At 42.1% G+C, this 27,211-nt stretch overlaps 1 protein-coding gene and 1 long non-coding RNA gene across 4 annotated transcripts in view; one reads left to right on the plus strand and one right to left on the minus strand.

Annotated features, from left to right (window-relative positions):
- LOC135575293 (uncharacterized) lies at positions 1-22,135 on the minus strand. The gene is made up of 3 exons (XR_010474474.1): positions 21,998-22,135; positions 1,129-1,335; positions 1-224 (listed from the first exon to the last, which is right to left on the minus strand). It is a non-coding gene; the product is annotated as an uncharacterized LOC135575293 (long non-coding RNA).
- The window catches only part of SLC16A14 (solute carrier family 16 member 14), a 15,796-nt gene continuing 7,290 nt past the window's right edge, over positions 18,706-27,211 (plus strand). The window contains exons 1-5 of one of the 3 annotated variants that reach the window (XM_065073001.1): positions 18,794-18,901; positions 20,513-20,614; positions 22,931-23,183; positions 23,460-23,736; positions 24,593-24,736. In XM_065073001.1, the coding sequence (XP_064929073.1) occupies positions 23,475-23,736; positions 24,593-24,736 (406 nt within the window). In that variant the 5' untranslated portion in view covers positions 18,794-18,901; positions 20,513-20,614; positions 22,931-23,183; positions 23,460-23,474. Of the gene's footprint in view, positions 18,902-20,512; positions 20,615-22,930; positions 23,184-23,459; positions 23,737-24,592; positions 24,737-27,211 lie in introns of all 3 variants that reach the window. The other 2 variants (XM_065073000.1, XM_065072999.1) reach the window with 2 other exon arrangements.

Genomic DNA, 27,211 nt, shown 5'->3' on the forward strand with positions numbered 1-27,211 from the left:
CCTGTGCAAACTGTACTGTACTTATGATGATATTAAGCTAAAATAAACGCCAAGCTGAAAACAACTTATCTGCTGCCTGATCACGGAAGAAATTGGCAAGTGGTTGGGCTCATACTTCCTCATGTTTTTGTACTTTCGGTTTCAGTGGAGGATCTCATTGGTTCACCTAAACTCACTGCTAAATAAGCAGTTTTCTTCTCCTCTTTTTCATCTGCTTGTTAGATCTGCAAAAGTAGGATCACATACACAAGGCCACTGTTTTCAAATTTAAATGTCACAAGTTAAGCATGTAGTGAGTCATAGAGGTACCGAAATTTTATTGTTAAGTACAGGGTAACTTTTCTTCCTCATCACAGAATGGTGGGTTAGGATTCTGGGATCCTATTATTAGGAAGAATATTATATTATTTTAAAATTTATTTATTTACAAATATTTTTTCCCTTTCATAGGTGTATATCAAAGCTAAAAGCAAGTATACACTAAAAAGTTAAACAATAAAAGGCAAGTGAACACCAGATTTGCTATCCTTTAGTTTTATAATAATTCAAGAGCTGATATTTCCTTTTGTGGTGTACATACTCATGAAATGGGTCTCTTGGGGTTGACAATGCTGGAAAATATTTCAACAAAAAATAGTCTAGTTTTTCAAATTTCTATGTCTAGGTAGCCTCCCTAAAAATAAAACCCCAAAGATTTTATTAGCTTTACCTTACTCCAAAAGGCAGCCTCTAGACTTTTCAGGGGATATAGTGAATGTGGAAAAGAAAGAGGTAAAACATATGCATGTCCTTCCCCTAAGTAAAGCTACTTTTAGAGGACAAGAACAATGTTATCAGCCTTGTTAGTTCAAGAACTCATTGCTTTAAATAAATAGGATTCACATTCCAAATATTTATGCATTTCAGAATTCAATGGGAAAAGGGAAAAATTCACAAAAAATGCTGGTTCACTAAAATCCTAATAAAAATTCATCGTTCTAAATGTAATGAATATAGATGAAATAGTGTACATATTTCAAATATTAAAACCAATTCAGATTCTTGATTCTGCAAGTTGATTTTGCATTTGGAAAGGCTGTGATCCCAACTTCTTTTACTGCTTTTATTTTCCTGTCTCACAATAGTTACCTGAAGCCGGATTCCACTGTCTTCTCCACAATCGACACTTCTACTACAGCCCAGTGAAAGTAGGCTTCCATTTCTTTTAAAATAAATCCTGGTTTAGATCTCTTTTGGCAAACCTGTAGCATTCTCACATGCCAGCTCACACTCAGTCTTCTGTTCAATCTTGTTTCATAGTAAGCTTCATAGTAGTACAGCCATAATAACAAGGATCTGAAAATTGTTAAAGTCAAACAGTTCAACTTCATTTAAGCTCCAGCCAGTGTCATAAAAACACTTTGTGCAGGAGTATCTGAGCCTTTCTTCTTTATTTTACAGTGCTGATGATTGTACTTTCTTAGAAGGAGGAAGAGCTAGGGTTTTACATCTAGGATCAGTCCCCTCACTTGGTAAATTAAATAGCTGCTATGTCATTACCATTTGCCATGTGGTGGGAAGCACACCAAATTGTTGCCTGTTGGATAGCTTGGTTTGCAGCTCTTTGTTTCACTGACCATAAACCACAGAGTTAAAGCACAATGCAAACAACAAAACAAGAAAGGCTGATAAATGTAAAATAGTGTTATCAGGGTGTCTTCCAACAGCTGTTATCAGAAGTAGCAGAAAGTGCAAACGCATGAATAATGATAGTTTTTCTGGCCTTCTTATTTGAGCTATTTAAATGGCCACCATGCTTTCCTTCTCTGCAGAAGAGGCAGTAGCTGATTACAATTATGATTGTAAGAACTACAGTTAAAACAATTCCAGCTGTTCTGGCAAAAGCAGCTCCAAGCATAGTTGGCCAAGGAGGTTCCATTTTGAATACATCATCTGGTCTTTCTTTTCATGCCTTCTGTTAGTAATAGGCACGTAGTTTTAATCTTTGCTATAATACAAGCACAAAAGATAACTTGGTGTTTCACGGAGTGCACCAGTGGTAAATATTGCAAAGGTCAGCATATGGAGCAAGGCACTGGTTAAGTGCCATCAAAGTAAAAGGTCTTCTCCCACTTGCTACTTGTACACCAAAGGTTACACAGATTACCAGTTGTGGAGTTCTCACATCAAGTATTTGTGCTGTGTAACAGACGGCACCAAGGTCACAGAAAACGGAACAACAGAGGAGGTGACTGCACAGGAGAAAAATATTGAGCTTTCTCTTAATTTGAAAGCATTTTCAAACTATCCTTGGTATTAGCAACCTAGCTGAAGTAATAAAAATGAAAGCAACTGTATAAAGGAATGTTTTTACTACTTTTTCTATATGCTGTGATACTGAGCATTTTCCTTCTGATGAATTACTGAACATGTTTATGATCTTTAAAGCCAGCTCCCAGGTTCTGTAAACAAACAAAATCCACAAAGATATCATAATTTGTACAGTGAGCTTGATGCTATTTTCCCCTCAACCAGAAGCCCAGTTACCAGCTATTCACAGTAAGTGAGCTTTGCACCACACATTTGTTAGCTGATTTTACTAGTATATGTGATATATTGGTTTTCATGGTTGAAAGAATATTGTACCAGAACCTGTAAAACATTACCTTAACTGTGTCTTTCTGATGGCCATTTAGCAGAGAGAGTATGGAAATTAAAAGTACCCTCATCATAAAAAGCACCACTTTTCATAGCTAGACTGATTCATTTGATGCTATTTCATAGGGCAAAGCAAGGAACAAACAAATAAAGAGAATAAGCTGCTCACTGAGCCTTCTTGATGGTCCCTCAAGTGGCAGGTGGGTAGTGCAGAGTCACCTCTTCCTGCCTACCTGTTACTGCTAATGCATCAGCTCAGAGCTGCAGCTCCAAAGCTTCAAACTGCTCCCCACAGACCAGCTGCTGGTTTTACTGGGGCTCTGTGCAGCCATACAGCTTCAGTTCAACAGTGTCAATACTGGCATCTGGGGCTATTTTTAAAATGCACTGCATTGCCACAAATCGGCCTTCTGGTCTCCTAGTGTAATCTATTTAGCAAGTGGAGCATTTAGCTACTTCAGCCATAAAAAATATGTATACTAACATATATACACACAGCAGGTACTCTATCTTCCATTTATTGTGTAGAAGGATGAACTAATTGAAAGCATGTACTAAATAAGAAGAAAACTGTCATAGTTTTTGCTAGAATATGCAGAATACACATAGTAAAATCAAACCACTGTCTCCTGTGGTTGTCAGGGGCTCTAGAAAGTCAACTTTATATGTGCATAAATAACTACTGCTTTGCTTAGTCATTCATCTGTCAGCCGGTCATTTTGTATGTATGGGCAAAAGTAAAACGTAGCTGAGGGGTCTCACCTGCAGTTTAGATTGGTATGCCGATTTAGATCAGTACCCAGGCATATGATACAATTTCAATTTATGAATTTTCACAGCTCTTGCAACAGAGTCATGGGGCCTGTTCATGCAAGTCGTTACCCACAAGACATTCAAGCGTGGCTTCGTGCCCAGTGTGGGCAGCAGCTCTGTGCTGTCTGAAGTGTTCCTAGTTGGCATTTAACAGGAACCTCAGTTCTGTACTTATATGTCAGATGGCTATTAGGAGGTAGTCTCCAAAATCAGAATGATCTTTAACTGGGAATGATCAAAATCAATTTGTCTTCCTGCAGTGAATCTTTTGTGATGGATACAAACAGATTCAATACAGACACTCAGCATTATTATATTACAGCAAAACTTTCACACACTACGTATCCTTATACCGCCTGTCAGTTAGAAATTCATAGAGTATTTTCACCTACCATATCTATGTCACTCTTTGAAAAAGTGAAATTTTTTTTGTTTAAAAAATGCAAGACCGAATGCACAGTCTGGGAAGGCAGAGCCTCCTTTGATGTAGCCTATCAGCGCTTCCCCAGGATTTTCACTGGAAACTTGAGACTTGAGGCACTGAGATGGAAATAAGAGTTTGTTTTCATCTGCCACAAAGGAAGTCACTGTCTGTTGCTTGACTGGCTTTACACCAGTGTGACTATATTAGTTTAATAGCAATTACGTGTGGCTAAGAAATACTGAAACAAAGCCCCACAGGTGTTACTTGTCTGGCTGAAGAAACGGGATTTCTGAGATGCCGAAGTCTTAAGCCACCTTTGAGCTGTCCTCATTTGGTGGACTATTCAGCTACCAAAATAACCAAGAGCTGCATCGGGGTCACCCTGGCAGACACTGAGACACAGATCACCCTAATTTAGCAGTTTCTCTAACATTTCATGGTCTTCACCACAACAATTCAGGACATTTTGTAAGGTCTAGATTGCATATCACTCAATGCCACACTGATACCTTTCTAGGATATTCCAGGATTTTTTTTCTAGGAATATTCTGTTCTTTTAGGAAATATGCTGCACCCTCTGCCATAGTTGAAGGAATTTCCTGCTACAGAAGTCTTCATCTTGCAGATTTTCCAAAATTATAAAAGCTTAAAAAATGTTTTCTAGGATTCCTCTCTGAAATTTTATAAAAATCCCTCTTCCACCCAAGTAGCATAGAAAAAAAAAAATTAAGAGCTTTTGGTATTTTTCTTATGGCATGAATGGTATAGACTACTTAATTGCACGTAGTTCACCTCACCTGTCCCTTCAGCCAGCTCAAACACCTCAAAGACAAGCCTTCAAAGCCATTTCAAAATTTTCTAAGAAATGCATAAAAATATTTTAGAAATAAATCCTCTTAAATAGCAGAATATAAAAAAGTAATAGGAGAAGGAACAGGGAGAATAATAGCCCATGGGAAACAGGTTGAGTGATTCTTACAAGGTCATGGCACTCACTAAGGTCAGTATAGATGAGCAAGATGGAAGGTGTGACTGAACAAGCGTCCCTCCTACATCAGCACTACCCATTTTCAGTGCACATTACTCACTTTTGCATATGAGATTGGATCATTGCTGGTTTTATGGAGTGCTATGACCTTCCATTTCTCCAGGGAGATTCAAGAGAGCATCTTCTAAGTGCTGTAGAAATAAATACATATAAATAAAAATATCACTGAAAAATTAATTGAAATTCCTTCCTGGGACTCTCTTCATCAATTTAGAGAATCTCAAATGTATACGGTGAATTTTAACTGTGGATGAAAAACATAAGTGGCCTGGAAAATGTGGGTGAAACAACCACAAAACCTCCGTATTTTTGATCCAGATTTTGGTTCCAAGCCTCGGAATGACAACTGCCTTTCCCCCAAAGAAGACATCTATGAAAGTCCAAAACACTTAGCTGGAGCATGCCTTGTGTTGTTTATGTCCACTACCAGCTGCAAGCTGGTAGGTATCCTGTGTAGAAAACAGCGTTCAGCAAGAAGGGATAATCTACACCAGAATATTTTGTATAATGACAAGGGTGCTGGGTACAACATGTCTACCATCTTCTCTGACTTGCCCTCAAAAGCTCTTCCTTTGCTCAGGCCTCCACACATCTGCAGACAGAATTTCCTCTTCTGGTTTCTCATGCTGAGCATACCTTGTGGCTATCTCCATCCACAGTATGGGCTCAATCTGATATTACTACAATGCAATATATTTTGTTGGTATTTCTCAGACAGGGCTTGTGACTTGAATGGGGCTGTAACATGCTTTCAGCAAGCTGCCAGCACACTTGCCAGCTTTGGGCTTTTTTTTGATATAATTATTAATATATGAAATTGAGGTCATAAAATTATTCTGGTTGATGGAACAGATGGAACACATCTGAGAAACTGGTTTATTGCTACTTCTGAGAAAAAAAAAACCCAAACCACACAGTAGGTAAATGCTGCTTATTACCACCATGAGTGGTATTGTAATTACTAGTATTCCACTTATCAATATCGAAAGCTATGGGCAGAGAGCATGGGGGTGCTACATCTGCCAAGTTATGGTCCAACTGCAGATTATCAGGATACTGTTACTACAAGCTGTCCTCTCCGGGTGGCAGTGAGCAAAAACTGCAAAAGCAGTAAAGAGAATTGCTATAGCACAAAACCTTTAGCTATCAATCTAAAAGAAACTGTTAGCAACATTAAACTAGCAACAAGAAGCAACAACATGCAAGTTAGATGGGTACGTGCTGAGACAGTGAGCAGGCGCTTTCATAGCATCACGCATTTGGGGTACGCTGTAACTGAGGTTTGCTACGTGTGCTGCAAACCCAGGAAGTGCCATTTGCACCTCCTTGTGCCAGAAACTGCATGAGTCAGATCCTCAAAGCTTCAATTTTAGCTTTGCTTCTGCCTCCTCATTGTTCTGACTAATACGATGTTATCATAACCAGCTCACTGTGGTAAAAACCAGCTGCAGCGCCTCTAGGTCACAGCCAGGCTTGCGCTGGTGTCAAAGCTAAAAAACACCCACAGTTTTCAGTGGAGCAGCTGCAGACCACTCCAGCTCAGTGTAAGCAAAGAAGTCATTAACTGCACGACGAAACACATAAATCAAGGTACACTTAACAATACGACACACTGTACTACTATCAAAGCATCAGAAGTCATTAGCATCTCAAGCTTTAGGCATCAAATTTGAAACACCTTAAAAAGGCCAGAAGTTCAAAAGGAACTAAGCAAATAGACATAAGACTTCCAAAATATTAAAAAACTAATAACTCCCCAAACCAAGAAACTTAAAATAGGCAGCAACTTGAAATGCAAATCTATCTCTCTAAACATAAGGAAAAAAAATCCAGAAAAATATTCTGCGTCATTTAGGCCCCAGGTCTGCACACTGCAGGATTCGTGTCATACGTGTTGTTACGGACTTGGTCTTGTCTAATAGACGATAATGAAACATCTTTCTGAGGCTCTTCATATAAAGACTTGCTGGCAATTTTCATATTCAGCATACACATTTACAGAACCCAGGCTTCTTTCCAATTTATTTTGCTATCTACTGTAGATAAAGTATTTCATAAAAGTTTTTATCAGTGGGTAGGACTTTGTTTCTGTTTATAAATGAACTTTAGCAAGTGGTGAATGAAACTGAGGGTGAAATTAATTAAAATAATTTAACATTTGAAAGATTTAGTAAGTTTCCTTTCCCCGTGCTCTCGCACTGAAACCATGACTTGGCAACTGGGTGATGACTCTTTTCTTTCTGATCTTGTGTGGGTAAAACCTTGGTCTGACAAATTATATTGTGAGAACAGTTATCCAAAACTGCCTGGACGTGCTCTCTGGCAGAATCAGGCCTAAGGACTCAATGCTGATGCTGCAAAAAAGTAATGAAGGTTTGAAGTTGGCTTTTGACAGAGTATGATTAGATTTGTTTCTGTAAAGATGCTGTAACAATGGAAAAGGAAGACACCATCATTTACCAGTCTTATTAGTCAGTCCATGTGTTTTTCTCAAAAAGTGAGGATAAAGTCTATGGTGAGACCCAGAATCTTCCCCATCTCCGCAGAACTGCAGGGAAAAAGACCAAGGTAATTTAACTTTGACACAAAGGTCAGACATACGCTTTCTCTACTATATTCTATCCTCTCAGAATACTGCAGCTGAAAGAAAATAACCTTCCTTTCTAACAGATGTCGGGTGCTTTTCAAGAAATACTGAAGCCTTCGATAGTTTTCTGCGCCTGACGTGAACACGAGATTCTAAGGTTTACTGCATGCAATCTGTAACCTCCTCAGAGGCCCAGGATTATCCGCCTTACTCGCCTATCAAGCACTGCCCGCTTTTTGGGTCAAAGAGTCATCAAAATGGGGTCAGAGGACGAGCTCATTATTTCCAGGCTTTTCAGCAGCCTGCTCTGAGTGTGTCTCTTGGCTTCTCCGTGACGTAAATGGCATTGTTTGTGAAACAATATGTTTATAATGATTTGCGAAGCGCTATGAATTGTGCATGCTAAAGATAGTCACCAAGCGTTAACAGCTGTTATTTAGTGCAAAAAAATGTTACAAAATTCCAAGGACATAGACTAATTATTTGTTGAACAGTAAACTTTTTCTATAATGGCCTTAAATTAACTATCAAAACTTCAATGAATTGGGAGTACCTGTGAGAGAAATTAGTATAGGAATTAAAAAATATTTTTAATCGAGTTTGCTCCAGCTGAAGTAGCAACATTTTTAGAGGGAGTTTGGTTAAAAAATAGTGCCTCCTCACCAAATAATTCAACAGTATTTTCAGAAACCGTAACACGTCTGATTCCAGTGTGACTGGCCATCACGCCACTGATTTAATTGGCGTCACTCCTGATTCACACCAGACCGAAGACTCTGGTGTGTCACAGCAGCATTTGACGTACCTGACTGAGCTGCTGTTTTACCCGTGACAAAACAAGGTTAAAGATGCGCCAAATCCTGGCTTGTACAGCACCGACCCACCGGCCGTGAAGGTAAAAGCCTCCAATTAACCACAAGTCCCCCCCGCTCCCGCCCCTCATGGCCGCCCGGCCACCAACAGCGCCCCCTGGCGTGGCGGGCGGGCGGGCGCCGCCGATCGCTGTCCTGCGGCGCGCGGGGGCGGCGGGCCCGCCATGTCCGGGAGCCCCGAGGGCCCTCACCCGGCACAGCCACGGGAAACAGGCGGGGAAACGAGCGAGCGGAGGCGCAGAAACCTCGTTATTTTTAGGGACAGTAAAATGTAGTGGTGACTGCTCATTCCAGGAAGCCTCATTAATGCTAATTATAGCTTCTCATTATGGTCTCGTTACATTGCTGTTAAGAAATAAATTAAAAAATACAAACCCAGGGAACTGCCAGATCAGTAATGAAATGAGCTAAATAAAGTACGTGCGTTTTTAAAGAAAAGGTCTGCAATATTTAACTTGAAAACAAAAGACAGTGGACCTGAACATACCAAGAGGCTGCAATAATCGTCATCTCCAAGTTAGGAACATATTAATTGGGTGAAAAACCATTTCAGAACATGAACATAAAGTGCTTCCAAAATGACGCTTATAAAGGTTAATGAGCATTTCCTTAGGACATAAAAAATAAAGTTGTATGAAAATAATATTTGCATTCCCTATTGATGCAACTCCACAGATATCAACTGATTTAAATTAGTGAACATTTAACGTTATTTTTTCCATTTTGTGTGTGTGGTGCCACTTCAGCTGTGGCCGTCGCAGCAGCAGCAGGAACATCTCCAAACATCTGCCAGGTCCTTCGAGAACCACCAACCAGTGGAGCTGGGGACTCCATTTTGAAACCAGGGAGAAGTGAACAACTGACTTCAAATTCCCCAGGAGCCGATGCTCGCTCTCTCACAAATAATAATCTTTGTGTTGATGTTGCTACGTTGTCCTGGCCAGCAATCTGTGTCCCTTTCACACTTTGCTCCCCTGCTTTTTGTTCTCTGTTGCCCTCCCTAAAACACCGCACAAACTAACTGAGCCATAAATAGTTTGTCGAATTCCAGAGCCTGGGATGCGTTTACGCCTGCTGCTCTCTGTGGGGACGGAAGCGCAGAGCTGCTGCCGCAGCCACAGCAGCCCCAGCTCCCACATCCCCCGGTCCCGCCGTTTCCTCTCCTCCGTGACGGAGTTTTGCAAGTACAGACAGAGTCTGGGGGCCAGAGCAGCATTTCTGAAGAGCAATCCACCATCTCTTCTGTATCGTCTCTTAGTGCGCTGTTCCAACCCACTCTGCGTGTTTCTGTGCTACTTACAGCAATTAAACCTGGAGTGACTCATGGCACCGCAGTCCTTGGAGTCACTCCCCCGTACAAAAAAATAAAAGCTTTTCTTTCTTGCTAAGAGATCCACTTTCTGCTGGTACTTGAGTGCGACAGCGGCAACCCAGAACTGTCACCCAACACTTCTCATTAAGTAGCTTTGTTACCCTTTAGTAACTTGGCAAGAACAACAAATACACAAACTCAAAATGCTCCCAGTGACACACTCAGTGCAAGGCAGTGATTTGCGGGTAGAGAAAGCCCCTGTCCCTAAAAACTGGAGGCTGTGAAGTTGCCTACGTGCACGTCGTCTTTCAAATTCCCTTGGACTGACAGCTTCTCCACCGACCTGTGTGAAGTTTGGCATTACAAGAGGAAGGTAAAGAAAAATACTAATAGAGAAAGTGAGGTATTAAAAACACAAAACAGGAGGAGTATGAGAATCTCCTTAAGACATAAAAAATAAAGTTGTATGAAAATAATATTTGCATTCCCTATTGACGCAACTCCACAGATGATCAACTGATTTAAATTAGTGAACATTTAGCATGCTAAAAAGTATGCTAAAAAGACGTTAAAAGTATGCTAAAAAGAAGCTCAGCAGCAGAATAAGAAAACAAACTTTCCACTGAAAACAATAACAGGGATCTAGCCAAGAAACAATGATCTTGTTATATTTTGGAAAATAGAAGTGCAGTAATTATAGGCACATCTTGTTTTATCAGTAATATAGAAGTATTTTCTACTACACTAATTATGGCCTTAGTCCTGTAAATCATTACTTACATAAGCAGTTTGCACTTACAACAAATACTAAGATGTTTATGCTGTTCTTTAAAAATTTGTTTATTAAGAGACTGAAACAAACCAGTAGATTGTACCATCTAATTTTGAAATAAGCATGGATACACATTGCATCCAAGTATTGTGGCAGTTTCTTTCATCTCATAAGGTGAACACCACAAATGCTGAAAACATTTGTAATAAAATAAAAAGTTTATCATTTAGTCACATGTTTTTTAAACTGAGGATCAGTCTGGCAAATACTAACATGCAAGCTGCTCCTGTGTTCAACATTAAGCACTCTGTATTTTACTTTTGAGATTAAGAGTTATTTTTAATCTTAACTGCTAGGCCTTTATTGTTAATTTAAATCACGTCTAGATACCTGTGAATATTTATACACATAAATATTTTACAATTCATATAATTAAGGATCACTTTAAAACTGGCACACTTGCAGAAAAAATAGTAATAAGAAAATATCTCTTATTACACTGACAGAACATTAATGTTACACATTAAACACAAATTACAGTATATCTTGTTCAGAAAAGCTTTCTATTTCTGATAGTATTAGTTGATGGTTTACACGTGCAAAAACGAAAATAAAACTATTTTATTATTCTCCACTAGAGGGAGAGAGAGCACATTTTGTTGCTAGGCAGATTCTGAAAACAATTTCTTTCTACATCATTTAAAGCAATACTGTGGAATTTGGGGGCAAAAAGAGAGAACAATTTAGTTCATTATATTACCAAATATGAAGCAATTTCTAAAATATTAAAGCCTTGAAATCTAAAATTTCATTGCTGTTAGGTTACTTTCTGTGATGATTAGGACAGCACAATGAACACAGATAATTTAGTTTCATATGGACAGTCAACCACGGCTCAATTAATTATTTTACTTCTATTTACCATAAACACCATGTTGACTTCTTTGGGCATGGATGGCAACATATTGATTAAAAAATCTAAAATAATTAGCAAAAGTAACAGAAATTGTCTTATTGAAAAAACTGTTAGTAATTTGACAATGAAACAAAATGACCTATACTGTACTTTCCATTCTGTATCGAATGGGAACCATTCTTACAGGTGGTGTGTGGGTTTTGTTTCTTGCTTAGAAAACCGAGTATTAATACAGGCCTGCCACCAAACAGGTCACCCTTGATTTCAGAAGCTCCGAGAAGTCTTACCTCCCCAAAATCCAATTTGACAGTAACCGCCCAGAATTTGTGGATATTTCCTTTTCATATAAAAATCCCCATGATCCAGACCATATCCACACAAAGGTGGATATGGCCCTTTTAGTCCCAGGGTCTCTTAATCCTGTTGGTTTGCAGTTTTCGGTATGGTAGAAAACAAGTGATAGTGATCTGTGTGCCCCACGCAGCACGTGGGAACTGCTCCAGCTGACCAAAGCATGAGATGCTCTGTCTGGCTGTAGAGGTGACTGAACGAGACCAAATTCCTGATGCCTGTAATGCCTTTTGGAAAGCGGGCACGGGATGCCCAGAACCTGTGGGACTGCCAGGGACAGCACAAACCAAAGGTTGAAAGGTTGACTTCACCTAGAGCTCACTGGAGAAGTGCACTGCAGAATGTGTACGAAGAAACGTTCTGGGAGGGATCATATGTAGATTGGCATAGCTATGATGTAGCACTGAAAGTTTAACTGACTTTGAAAAGTTGCAAATATTTCTTTACATACTGAGATATGAACAAACTAAGGACAAGGCAACAATTGCTTAGTTTTTGCTCATATTGATTTCAAAGGAAACCCTCTGTTTATTGCTGAAGAATGAGAACTTAACATGGAAACATAACCCAGGCCTTAATATAAAAGTTTGAATTTCAGTCTGAAGTTTACAAAATGTTAACAAAGAAAAGAAACATGAAATAGATTTCTATTCTGTACTCCTCTTTGTATTTATTTAAATTTTCTAAAGATTTTGAGGCAGTTTAATAAAGATTGAAGAGTGACAGTCCAAGGATTACATTCCTTTTCCCTATCTCTGTTTAGGGAAAACTGCGGCTATTGAAAAATACGAGCGCTACATAGACTAATATTTAAAACAAACAACAAAAACCAACAAACAAACACAAAACAAGCAAGTGACATGGGAACAGTGACCAAGACAGAAGTAATGACTCTATTTTTGACACATAAGTCAGCTTTTGTAAAATAGTTCTGGCTGAACTCTCACAGTGATCTCTGTTACAGGATCTCTGGGTTTTGTTGGCCTACTGCAGATCGGTTACACTCTGGCCTTCCAAAACAGCCCGTGCAGCTGCAGAGAGCAGGCCAGCAGCGAAGCCCGGAGCAGTGAGAACACCCTGGCAGCTTCCTGCAGCCTGAGAGCATCTGGTTCTGATGCAGACGACCTTATGAGATTTGACCCACTAATCGCACAATGCCATTTATCTGTGAACTGAATAAGTCACCTGCTGCAACTTGGCGAAAATATTTACAGCTCTTGCTCCAGTGGAGGACAGTGTATATCTCTCCTACTACCGCTAATCATTGTTTACTTGCTCTGTTCTCATGAATCGTAATTGCAGTCCTTATTTCAACATAAGGACTTTTCTGAAGATACTGCTTTGGGATTTTATACACATCAAGTTATTAAAATGTTGATGTTTGTATTTCATAAAAGCTATGATATTTCATGAACTGTTTATGAAAGAAAATGCAATACCTTGGCAGTGGTGCTATGGAGAATAAAAAGAGAAACAGAAAAGAAAATCACACAGTTCAAATCCATTTCAGATGAACTCAAGCACAAATACTGTTTTATAGAATATTTTCAGAATGTTTACAGATTAGGAGATTCTTTTGACCAAAGAGCCTGCCAAGATAAGCAAAAAGGAAATTACAGAACAAAGGTAGCAATATATTTAAAACACTATGCTTAATCTGCAATAACCCCAAAGTTGTTGGTTTAGACAAGATATATGCAAAACATTTACTTTGTACCCACTGGAGTAAAATACTGCAAGAGTGAAAATTTAGAAAGCTACTGATCACAGATTAATACTATGATTTGAATGCCACAGTTTGAAGGATGCAACCCTGGTACCACTGAAATCAATAATTTATATTAAGTAGTTGAGTGTTAATTTGATCTCACTGGAAATTGCAGTGAATTGGGCATCTTTGCAACAGATGCAGCCCATGACCAAGTCATACAGTTCTCACTGAATACTCTGAGATTTCTTAGACACAGAGGTTTCACCCTGACGAGGAAGTGACTGCAGCACAACTCTGAGTCATATCAAAGGGCCTCTGAGTTCTTTCTCTTCCTACGGTACTTCTGATGTTTAACTACCTGCTACCACACCCTCATGCTCACACGTTTTAAACCAGAAAAGCAAGATATCAGCATGTGCAAAACATGTTAGTGTTACAACAGCACTTAAGACTAGTAGAATTTTTTTGATAAGGTAGTTTATTTTACCTTCTCAATATGCAACTCGGATTGCCAATGCGCAGGGCTCAAATTAAGTAGTGCTGCAAAAAAGGGACTGATTTATAACATCTTCCTTTGTTTCGTGAGCACGTGCCATTTCTCCTGTGCTGTGACTTTTTGAAGCCGGGATTTAACTATAAGGAGTCACAGAACATCTGTTTCCCACTGGCTTCTTGATCTACAACCTAGAAACCCAGGTTTGCTGTTGCCACCACCCCTGAAGGACTTATAAGTATGTGGATGGCAGTTCAGTTCAGTTCAGAAGCAGAAGCCACTCTACCTACTCCTACCCATCCAATGTCCCCTGCCAGCTCTTGAGGCTTCTCCTTCAGCTTTGTGTCCTTTTCCCACTCACTCTTCCCCTTCATTTGTGCCGCACTCCCCTTCCCTGTGGCAGGAAGAACATGGCCCCAGCCCTGCATGTGTGAAACAGCAATATTCAGTTTTGCCGATGGAATCTCTAATGTGGGTCTTGACAAGGCACTGATGAAATAGCCGTGCCCCTCTTCAGCATCCCTGTCTGCTGAGGACCTTTTAATACACTTCAGGACACTTTTGGACGTGGTGTCCCTGAAGGATCTACGAAAACTGGGCAGGACCTCCTGATCCCTCTCATATCTGTAGCTGCTATAATACATCAGCTCTTGGAGACGGAAGAAAGAGAAAAGACAAGTGGTTATTGTCCAAATGGAAATCTCCATGCCAGCAATGATAAAAATGTTGCTTTTTCGTCCACTTTTGAGTTCCATTCCCATGGTCTATGCTCAGTCTTGGGTGAACTTGAAGATAGCAAGTTAGTTCATTCTTTCCCACTTAGGTAGGACTCTGCAGCTATCATGGGAGGAGGCAGGGGAATTGCCGAAAATGTCCATACTTGCTTGGGGTATTAATTGAGGATGTTGTTTTGTGGTAAATCCACCAAAGATACCATGGATTCTCTTCAGAAAGGCAGTGGGAAAAACAAGAAAATATGCGTTATTTCTGTTTGGCAGTCTGGAGTTTCCAAAATGAAGAAGAACCACAAGCTTTTCAGCTTTTAGGGAATCATAAGAAAGCTGTACTACTGTGCAGTCTCTATGCCAAATTAAAAAAATAGAGGGTTTTTTTGTTTGCTTGTTTGTTACTTTTTTCCCCCTTTTTTAACCCAGGACCTCTTCCAAATATACAGAATTCTTCGGTAACCCAAAGAGGTTACTAAAAGAAAAGGAGGTGAATTCTTTAAATACCATAAATTAACTTTCTTTTTAACAATAACTGTGTAGCAAAAACTGACTCTGCTATTTGGTAATACTTTGCACTGGTTAAAAGTTCAGGGCTCAAACAAAACTAGGAGCAAGACGCTTTTTCTGCTCTGTACCTTGATGCTGCAGCAACCAAGCTGTTATTTCAAAACTTTACTTCCTTATCAATTACTGTGGTGTTACCATTTCTTGGGAAGTAGTGTGGTGACTTAATGAGAGCTTTAGGGAGGAGAGTGATCAGCACTGCAGCAATAGCAGAGGAAAAGTGCTGGGAAGCCAAATCAGCACTTTATATTTTCATCAATACACATTTTCAGAGGGCTGAGCAGTCTGTAAGCTCTCCAGCACAGCTGCCATTTTGAGCAATAGGGAATAAGCAAGCAGTTAAAGCCCAAGGTGGGGAAAAAGCTGAGGCGTATGGACTGGATGAATAAACTGCTAGACAGGTTGACACTGGATGGCCTGCTGGACTTGAAGGGTAGTCATCAATGGGCTGATGTTTAGTTGGTGGCCAGTGCAAGCAGAACACTCCAGGGTCAATACTGGGACCAGTATTGATCATTACCTTCATTGTAACTTGGATGATACAGGATGCACCTGCAGCAGATTTTCAGTCAATACTTAGAAGTGGTTTGTTCTCAAACCAAACAGTGGAGCTTCAGTTGAGAGGACTTTGAGAAACTTAAAAATTGGGTCAACAGAAACCGTGTGAAGTTTAACAAGGAGTGCAAACTTTGTACATGGGGCTGAATAGTGCTGGGCACCAGTGCAGGCTGCCTGGGCAGCAGCCCACCTGAAAAGCATGTCTCTGTCACAGTGGGCACTAAGGTGAATTTGAGCCAACAGGATGTTTCCATTCTGAATAAAGTGAACCATATACTGAGCTACATTAGGAAGGGAGCATGGACAGGAGATGAATAGAAATTATTATCCCCCCTTATTCAGTGCTAGTGAGTCCACACCTGGGATAATGTGTCTTGTTTTGGGTTCCTCAGTTCTAGAAGGTTATCAAGAAACAGGAGAGGGGCTTGCAGATGGCTGATGAGATGGTAAGTGGCCTACAGCACATGACTTGTGAAGACATGTTGAAGAAGTTTGGCTTGGTAGCCTGGCAAAGAAGAAACTAAGGGGAGATCCAGTAACCATCTACAACTACCTGAAGAGTAGGTAGAGGCAGAAGGAGACTGGCAAAGATCATTGAGCAAATGGCAAAACAAGGAGCAAAGGCCACAAACTGAGGCACTGGAGTTGTGACTGGGTGCATGTGATTGTGCGTGGGTGGTGCTGCACAGGAACATACTGCTCAGAAAGGCCAAGGAGTGTCTATCCTTGAAGGCTTTCAAGGGCAGGTTAGGCAAAAGCATGGCTAACTTGAAATGCCACAGGTATTCTATGACTGTAAAAGTCTAAGCTACCACAGAGACCCTCTGACAGTCACCAAAATTGAGTTACCAACTCCTTCTACTCCTGCCTTTCTCCCTCTCTCTGCTCTTCTCACCCTTTAAATTATATTACAACATAAAATTACCATCATGTTTAAGGGACTAGTAAAAAGTCCTTCCTCTTCAGTTGGAGTTACTCTGCTTGCCATCCAACCATTTTATACAGTTACGATTTCTAAGGCACCAGGGTCTGTCACACTTTGATTACATCTTATTTTACTGGATCAGACACCTTATACACCTCTGCTAAAAACTACGAACTGTTTCTGATACCATAGAATTGTCCTTCCCATTCTTACAAAATGGACTTTTTTTTTCTGACTGAACATAATTTGTAACGTTGCTGCTAGCCTGTCCAATTTAGTGGTTAAAATTAATATAGATCCATACACACTCATCTTCTCGGGAGACAACATAAATCCACAATGACATATGAACCAGAACTGCTGAAGCAGTATGACACAACTAAGTGAATTCTCCATCAGATCAAACTGTGAAAACAGAATCTCTGTTAGCACAAAGATTTAAGCACACAGGTGGCATCTCAAATAGTAGAGGGAACATGGGTTAACAGCCCATCAAACAAATATATTTTAAATATTGTGTGACTAGTCATCCCACAATCCCAGTAAATCAATTTCCGTGGCAGGTTTAATCAAGTATGTTAGCATGTTAGATGATTCACAAATCAAAATGTATGTGTGTCAAGCTTGGGTAATAATAGTAGTCAAGAAACAACAAGTTTCAAGTGTCAAGTCCCTAGCACTAAACCTTTTAAGGAACCAGACTCCAGCCAAAAAGCTATATGCCAAAGTTAAAATATAGGATGCAAATGCGCATACAGTGTTTGGCACAGTATTGCAAAATACAAAGTAATTGGGAACGTGTACACATTTGCAATGCAATACTATAATATTTTAAAATGGGAACTCTAGATTTGTTTACAAAGGAGAAGTAAATGAACCCAATCACAAGTCTCTGACATTAATCTAGTTGTTTATTCTGGAAAAGGATTATCTTTTAAAGACTACTATGCCAAGTAGTTTAAGGTTTATGTAAAGACTGAAGCGTATTGCCATAGCAATAGTCCATAGTCTGTCACACACTTGAACCAAAACCGGATAAAAGTGTTTTAAATTGATACATTTGATGGACTAGATATAAAATGGAACAGAAGATTAAACTTTTATGAAAATATAGGTGAGATTTGCATATGTAAACAGCATATAGCTCAAAGACTATGGTCAAATAAAAACGTAGAAAAAATATATTAAAAGCCCCAAAGATGTATTTTTGAAATCCCCCAAAAGAATTATTTTTTAACAGACTCTGAACCACTGTGTTATGCATATAGACAGCACATACACCACCATTCAAACATTAAGGTGTCTCCTTATTTTGTCTTCTCTTCAACTACTTTTTACATGTTCTTGAAAAGCTGTTATTTATGCTACTCAGTGCACTGCTCCAGGACACCAGGATTCTCTGATAATGAAAAGTTTTGCACAGTGGCATGCAATCACTTTAGCCTGGGCAAATTCACTGCCAATAGTCAAAGCAATGTATTGCAGACCGTGTACCTCATTAATGTCAGCCTATTCAGAAACATACAACTGCTTTGAAAAACTAAGAGTGTATTTCTGCCATTCTTTTCTTCTCCTAAGGGAGGAATATTTTTCAAGCTTATTTATTGCACACATAAGGTACTATACAATGAAGCTTCCAAGCTTCATTGTCAGGGTGGTTTCGCTACATAAATTCAACCAGCCTCTCTGAAGTAAACATAATCCAACAGCTATTAAAATCTAGATACTGGCTGCTTGCCCCCCCTCGCCCCCCCTTTTTTTTTTTTGGTTTATATCCTCTAACTCTCTCAGATGTAAATTTCCGGCGATAACCTGTGTAGCAATAAACTTCATTCAGCCACAAGAGTGTGCTTGTGAGAGGACTGCAAATCTCCGCCAAACCAGAATTAGCCGGTATCGCAGGAATGAAAGAGCGTGGAGATTTGAAATTGCAGGGAATGGAGACAAGGCGGTGCAGAAGAGGAGCTGCCCGGGGGGCAAGAGGCCCACGACCGCTGCCAGACTGCTGCAGAAAATAAGCCCCGGGGCGGCGAGCAGGGGCGAGGCTGAGCCGGGGCGGGCGGCTGAGCGGGGCCGGGCGCAGGTGGCCAGGAGCCTGCGGCAGCTCTGGGGACCGGAGCAGCGCCGCACGTTCGGCTGACAGCGGGGCTCGGCGCCGTGCCGGGCTGGAGCGGCGGCGCTGGCGGCGCGGTGAGTACCCCGGGAGAAGCCGGGAGCTGCCGCATGGTACCGGCACCGGCAACGTGCAGTAGCCGCACCGCCTGCAGCAGAGGCGGGCCGGGCCGGCGCGGTGCAGCGGGACCGTGGCGCGGGGTGGCGCGGGGTCGGCGGGAGGAGGAGGCGGCGGCGGCGGCGGCAGCCCCTCCGTGCCGCGGCGGGCTGGGAGCACCGCCGCAGCGGGGTAACTCGCGGTCATCTTTTGTGCTCCGGCGGGCGGGCGGGCGGCGCCTGCAGCCGCCCCGTCCTCCCAAACACCGCCCTGCCGCCGCAGCCCCGCGAGCAGGGGAGGCGGCTGCGCCCCAGCCCGCGTCCCCGCCCCCGCTCGGCAGACACCGCGACAGGAGCTGGGCCCCTGGCAGCTCGGGGGGTGGCAGCTCTCTGCGTCTGAGCGGGGTTCTTCATAGATGAGCTTGACTTGAATGCTGGGGAAGGGGTGACGTGTAGAGCTCCCCAATTTATTGTCTTGGGGAGTACGGGTAACGTACGGCTTTCCCACCTTCGGGCTGCTCCAGTAACAGCCTGTAACCGTTTCCAAAATAGATACAAATTGCCCATTCCCTTGGCACCAAGGGGAGAAAAATATTTTCTGAGCCTGTGCCCACCGCCCCCGGGGTTGCGGGAGCACTCGTGGGTCACTGAGAGCAGTACCGAGGGCAGCACCCGGCTCTGGAAACAACTGCCATCGACTTGATGCAAACCTGTGACCCTGGCAGTGAGCTTAGCGCTTTAAGTGTTTAATTTCCCTGATTTTCTCTTCCTTGCTGGGCATGCACAGTTACGCACTGTCGCTCTAGTCCACAGAAGTGACCAGTATGCACCTCTCCAGTGATGCTATTAACTGAAGTGTTTGATGTATGGGCAAGTTGGAGTTAGACTACCAAATCTTATGACACCCAAAATAAACTATGTTTTTAACAATGTTTTTTCTGCATGTCTTCAGAAGACAAATAATTGTATGTGGCATGTTTACTAGGAATACTGTGAAGCAAAACTCATTAATATTTATAGTACATTTAGGAGATATCCATTCAAAGTGCCTTTAAAGTATGATTTTATTCTATACTTTTTAGCACAGAGGCAATCAGGTACTGGAAGAGGTTACCCAAGTATAGGTAAATTATTAATCATGGACTTTTTATATCAAGATAAGATGGTTTTTGATGATCCAGTTCAACTACAAGCTAGAGAGCCATAACTCCACTGATGGTACAGGGAACTTTAGTGTTTTGCTTCTAACTTTGGTCTTCTGACAGCACCTGCATTTGTCTCTAAAATAGCTCATGAGTCAGATTTTCAGAAAAGCTCAGCGTCTTTGTGGACACTAATGTTTGGGCCAGTTTTCTAAGAGCTCTGCAAAGCGTGTGTGCACACAATGTAAAAAGCTTTTCTGAAAAAAATTCTAGTCCTTCCCCATCTGATCAAACAAGAATAAAGATTTTCCTGCCTGTAAATACAATCCCTGTGAGCCCCTTCTGAGGGGCTGTGTTCAAACAGTGGGCCTGGCAGTGGGTTCTGCGCTGCCATTCCCATTGGGGAAGCGTGGCTGCCTTCACGAATCGGCTGCTGTCATTTTCATTGCAGTTTCTTTTGGATTTCATAATTGCAAAGAGCCCCTTAGGCTTCTCTGCCTTCCATGATAGCGTTCTTGGCAGTGCTGTGGTGTGGGAAGGAGGCTGAAGGCAGGTAAGTGCGTTTCTCCTGGGTGCCATAGGCCACAGGGTGATGAGTCAGTAGTGGGGAGAGGATCCAGAGATCCAGTCCTTGCTTTGTCCAGAGCCTGAGAGTTTGTGCACTTATGGGAAATGACCTTCCCTGCTTTTGAGTGTATTCACTCTGAGCTTGTAACACTAGTGGAAAATTGGTAGTTTAAAAGTAATAATAAGCAAAAATACTGTTCAAAGGGAAAATATTTCAGAAGATTTGTGGGGGTTGATGCACACATGACATTAACTTGCATCTACTCAATCTAAGCCAGTTCTGTTGGTACGGTTGCAAAGATAAGTGTTATACCTTTGTATCTCAATGCCAATTATTTTTGCTTTAAATAATTAAAAATGTATTAAAAAACCATATGTATTTCCTATCCAAAGACGAAAATTTTTGTATTAAGTATCAGTATTGAGGTGCACTCAAAACCAGTCAAAAGCATGAAAGAGAAAGGTGAGGCTCCACATTTAATCCTGACTCTGAATCTGCACTTACATAATTTTCACAGAATTTTGTATTCTGTTATCTAAGATGTACTGTAATATCCATTATACATTTTCATTAATCTTACACAGAGCATGTATAACAGCTTGCAATTTTCCTTTATTCTGCCACTTCTCATTATTTCCCATTACCATAATTATTCACTATCTTTATTACCTTTATGCAGTTAGTATTGCTCTCTCTTGTGAGTGGGCTGAATCCTCCATAAGTTCATATAAGCTACATCAATGGGGGACTGAGCTCCAAGTACATTATTAGGAAATAGTTGAGATGTCATCTTTAAGACCTAACCTCTGTAGAGGAAGGATGAAGTATAATTTTGACTAAGGCTATCCCAGGCTGTCCTATGTTCAAGAAAAGCCTGCACCACTGCATGGCTCTGACTTGCTCCCCGCTTCCCTTTCCCTCACCATGTGTCCAGTCCTGCCTCAGACACCCTGCAGGGCCTCTGGAAAGACCTGTAAGCATAATCCCCCTTCTCTCTGCCTCTTGATTTGGAAATAAAAAGCCAGTAAGTAATTTCAGTATGTGTTTCCACTGGTACCCAGGTGTAAACTCATCAGTTGGTCCCAGTTTATCTGCTCATGCAGCAGGTGTTAAATGTGCACCGTTCTTGTTTTTTCTCACTGTGTCACCAATACTTTCCATGGCCGCATTAGGGCTAGTGGCAACGTAGTCCATAAAGAGTATCCATCTATGAAAAATTTGATAAAACAAGTATAGCATATTTTAGCTCCAGTTCACTGTACAAGGCAAATTGGCATGCTTCTGGAGGAACCTACATATTCAAGCTACACATAATTACCTGTGCTGCAAATAAGGCATATATGGCACTTTCCTATGAAGGTAACTTACCCAGCAGGCAGCTTGCAGAGGTTACATGTATGGGCAGGTGTTCACTGTTGTCTGTGAAAGAAATGGTAGCTCTGACCAATCAGCTCTGACTGTCTACGCAGTAGTATGAAATACTTCAAGGCCTTCTCTTTATGTTTATCTAGGAATAAGAAAAAAGCAAGATAGTTTGGAAAGGTAATCACTTGAGAAGCAAAATGTACTCATTATTTAAAGACAAGAGCCAAAATTTTCAGTTAGTACAGAATCTGAGTTACTCCATTCACCCCTAGTTTTCAGCAGTGAGGAGCCAACCCTGTGGCACTCCTGAGGGCTTGAAGAACGCATAAAGAACTTTTAAAAACATCTTTTGGTAACTTTCTTGTCTCTTTTGACTGTTGTGAAGCTGTTGTCTCTTTTTATTTCTCCGGAGAAGAAAGGAAGACAAAAAATTACTATCTCTGGTAATTTGTTATCATTATATTTCTAGTCTCCATGGAAACTGATGTGGTGCTCCTCAGTCGGGTAGCATTTCAACATGTTGCAGCAGAAATCAGATGGAGGGAAGACAGGGTTCTGCACCTTGCTTGTTTATTAATTAAAAATGGTTTTGAAATTATTTTCATATTGTGTTGCAATATTCACTTAGAGCAACAATGAAAGAAATCAGAGCAATCAAATTAATGTGCTGTGGCTCAATCCTACATACACCTATGCACGTAGCTCTGCCCCACAGTTTGATTCTGATAGGCATTTACATTAATTTGGAAGAATTCTTTGGTTTTAGTAGGATTATATGGATTAATACTATGGAAACTGAAAGCATAATAGCAAACTGTTTGTCAAGTTGTCTCTAATAAAAAGCTTGCCAGAGAGGTAGTAACAAGGCCCTTGTAGTTTATGTAAGCAAGGCATATTGAAATCAAGGACCTTAAATATTTATCCTTCTATTTTCAGTCTTGTTCTTCCACTACTAAGAAGGAAATACATCTCAAAACTGGTTTCCTCTGAAAACATATGGTAACTTCATCTACCTGCTTCTTCAGGATTTCCGTCTTTTATTCCAAGCTCTATCAACTTGAACACAAAGCTACGTAATCTTACTGGGACATCAGAAGGGGATACAGAGAAGGAACATACAGAGAGAGACCTGTCTTTTTTGGTGACCACAGTCAACCCATGAAGAGTGAGTGCACTCAGCCACCTACAAGTAAGTAAAATATATAGTAATGGAAACAGTGCAGCCTACTGTCAACCTGTAAATACTCCTGCATAGACAGCCATGATAATAAGGTACACAAAGAAACACATTAATTAGAGAACTTTCTAAGCATTTTACATTTGCACAATGAAAACCCGGTATTCACTTTATAACTGCACTAAACCACAATGAAATATGGTAGTAATTTATGCTGTTCCCTATAAGTAAACTACAAAATCTGATCATTTGCATGTATTTTGAGGGTATTTACTGCATTTCTTTCAGAATACCGTTGAAAAAATGTATGCTAGTCGAGAGGATATTGGATATGATTTTGGAGATGACTCGAAAGTTGGAAGTAAGCCAGTTAAACCTAATCCAAACATTGATGGAGGATGGGCTTGGATGATTGTACTTTCGTCTTTCCTTGTGCACATACTTATCATGGGGTCCCAAATGGCCCTTGGAATCCTCAACATGGAATGGCTTGAAGAGTTTAATCAAAGTCGTGGCTTAACAGCGTGGGTTAGCTCCCTCAGCATGGGCATTACACTCATTGTAGGTATGTTCCAGCATAATTTATTTCAAAACTACAAACATTTTTAGAATATGTTTGCCACTCATCCCTCAAGTATTTTCTTACAGTTTTCCATTTTATTAGCAGAGCTGCCCAAGTTCTCCTGAGTTGCCTTTTTAAAGTCACCGGGACAAATTTTACAAGTTAGAGGGAGAAAGGGAACAAGAGGGAAGACGATAGAGAAGACAATTAGGAGACAGCATGAGCAGGAAAGGATGCCCGTGACTTCAAGGTCTCACTAGAATTAAGAAAACAGCTGATCTGTGAAGCTTGTGGTCCTCCCTATACTCCACCTGGGAGGAGAAGATGTTGAGTTTGGACAGTTTATATTTCAGTTTGGCAGCTGAACTAAAAGTTATTTTTTAAGCTGTGGTTGGATCAACCCAAAATAATGTATGGAGGGGTATGTTTGTGTATATACGTATATACACATCTCTATCTCCCTAAATTAAGATTGAAAAAAATGTATTTAGGTCTGCCAAAAATATACCAGTGAAAACGAAATAAAATGTTTACTTTCTAGTTAGTTGTGAAAAAAGCCTGCACTCACACAGCATTAGTATTGGGAACAATGGTTTCCATTTCTTCCTCTGTTTAAACTGTGGCTTCTTCATGGGGCAACTTTGATATTAGGTTCTGCAGGTATTTGCTAAGTATTGATCGGTTGGTTGAATTCTTCTTTCCATGATTTCAAACGGTAATAGGGAAGATGATCTGAATTGAATGAGTACCCTCATGTTTAACATTTTATTTAAAACATTAAGAATCTTCATGTGAAAAATTACTAAAAAGTGTAGAGAATTAAATAAATAATTTAACACTTTTTCATGTTTTTTAACAGGTCCTTTCATTGGTTTATTCATCAGCATGTGTGGGTGCCGCAAGACAGCTATAATTGGAGGTGTATTGAATGCCCTGGGTTGGATACTGAGTGCGTATGCCTCAAATGTGCACTACCTCTTCCTTACGTTTGGAGTGATGGCTGGTAAGAGCTGTACCCTTTCAAAATTTCTGTTTGTATATTGAATATAGTCAAGCAGACGGGAATATATACACTCCTCTCAGCCCTTGCTGCTTTTCAGAAAGAAACCAAAATACCAGACAAAAAGGCAGAGATTATATAGAGAATTTAAAGAGGGCTGAAACCCATATTTTCAGAAGAAAACACAAGGCAAAGTTTTACATGAGGTGGAGAAGTGAGATGCTGTAAGTCTGACCAGAAAACCAGTGTAGAGATGCCTGAGGTGTTTCCTCTAGCTCCACAAAACCTCCATTCGCCATCATCTCACTCACCATCTCCTCCCTCACCCATCGCCGCCGGCCCTGTCCCGTCACTGCCATCCTCTTGCTCATGTTCACCTCACCACTGCCACCTCGGGGAAGTTTCTGTCATGTTTGCATGGCCGTTAGAACTCAGACTGCTGTTCGGTGGCCGTCTCCTGCCGTGATCAGTTCTGGGTCTCCATGCAGTGCTTGTGGGCTTGCTCATGGCTCCTGTTCTCACACTGGTGACCCACTGTGCCAGGTGTCCTCACACAGTACATCCCTGTGATCCCAACTTTGTATCCCCTGGCTGCAGCTACCTTCTGCCCCAGCTCCCATTCCCAAACCGCCCTCATCTCAGCTTGGTTCTCCCAAACCGCCCTCACCTCAGCTTGGTACTCCCAAACTGCCCGCACCTCAGCTTGGTTCTCCCAAACCACCCTCACCTCAGCTTGGTTCTCCCAAACCGCCCTCACCTCAGCTTGGTTCTCTCAAGCCGCCCTCACCTCACCCTCACCTCAGCTTGGTTCTCCCAGACCTCCCTCACCTCAGCTTGGTTCTCCCAAACCGCCCTCACCTCAGCTTGGTTCTCTCAAGCCGCCCTCACCTCACCCTCACCTCAGCTTGGTTCTCCCAAACCGCCCTCACCTCAGCTTGGTTCTCTCAAGCCGCCCTCACCTCACCCTCACCTCAGCTTGGTTCTCCCAAACCGCCCTCACCTCAGCTTGGTTCTCTCAAGCCGCCCTCACCTCAGCTTGGTTCTCTCAAGCCGCCCTCACCTCACCCTCACCTCAACTTGGTTCTCCCAAACCGCCCTCACCTCAGCTTGGTTCTCTCAAGCCGCCCTCACCTCACCCTCACCTCAGCTTGGTTCTCCCAGACCTCCCTCACCTCAGCTTGGTTCTCCCAAACCGCCCTCACCTCAGCTTGGTTCTCCCAAACCGCCCTCACCTCAGCTTGGTTCTCTCAAGCCGCCCTCACCTCAGCTTGGTTCTCTCAAGCCTCCCTCACCTCACCCTCACCTCAGCTTGGTTCTCCCAAACCGCCCTCACCTCAGCTTGGTTCTCTCAGGCCGCCCTCCCCTCAGCTTGGTTCTCTCAAGCTGCCCTCATCTCACCCTCACCTCAGCTTGGTTCTCCCAAACCGCCCTCACCTCAGCTTGGTTCTCTCAAGCCTCCCTCACCTCACCCTCACCTCAGCTTGGTTCTCCCAAACTGCCCTCACCTCAGCTTGGTTCTCTCAAGCCGCCCTCACCTCACCCTCACCTCAACTTGGTTCTCCCAAACCGCCCTCACCTCAGCTTGGTTCTCTCAAGCCGCCCTCACCTCACCCTCACCTCAGCTTGGTTCTCCCAGACCTCCCTCACCTCAGCTTGGTTCTCCCAAACCGCCCTCACCTCAGCTTGGTTCTCCCAAACCGCCCTCACCTCAGCTTGGTTCTCTCAAGCCGCCCTCACCTCAGCTTGGTTCTCTCAAGCCTCCCTCACCTCACCCTCATCTCAGCTTGGTTCTCCCAGACCGCCCTCACCTCAGCTTGGTTCTCCCAAACCGCCCTCACCTCAGCTTGGTACTCGCAAACCGCCCTCACCTCAGCTTGGTTCTCCCAAACCGCCCTCACGTCAGCTTGGTTCTCCCCCCAGATCCTCACAGTGTTCCCCCCTCACCTTCTGCCCGCCATCTTCATCCCAGTTCCACGGGCTCCCCTGCCCACAGCGGCAGTGTCGGGGGCAGAGGACCCTTGTGGTCTCCCACCTGTCTGGGGAGCCCTGGGGCCCCTGTGGGATGGGGCACAAAATGTCCCCTGAGGCCCCACGGAGGGGAGCGGAGCCGGCCCTGCCGCTGCTGTGGGTCTGACGCCCCGTACTGGCTCCTGAGACCTATCTCACGGTCCCTGTGGCTGCACGGCTACAAAGCAAGGACAGAACTCAGTCTCGGTTTCCATTGCTGGTGAACTTAGACAAAAGCAACACAATGTGCCCACTAAGCCATGTCTGGTTGCTCATACAATCAGATGCAAGTGTTACAAATATACAGATGTTTCAAAATAGGGTTTGTTTATGCTGTTGCCATATTAACCATCACTGATTTATTGTGGGATGTTTGGGGCTTTCCAGTGGTGTTATGCTGAACTGAGGTAAAGGTTTTTTCTTCCACGTGTTTCATTTTTTTCCAGCAGCTAAATAGCAGTATTGTGTTCT

Source organism: Columba livia, chromosome 9 (assembly GCF_036013475.1).
Source record: "Columba livia isolate bColLiv1 breed racing homer chromosome 9, bColLiv1.pat.W.v2, whole genome shotgun sequence".
Classification (NCBI taxonomy): Eukaryota; Metazoa; Chordata; class Aves; order Columbiformes; family Columbidae; genus Columba; species Columba livia.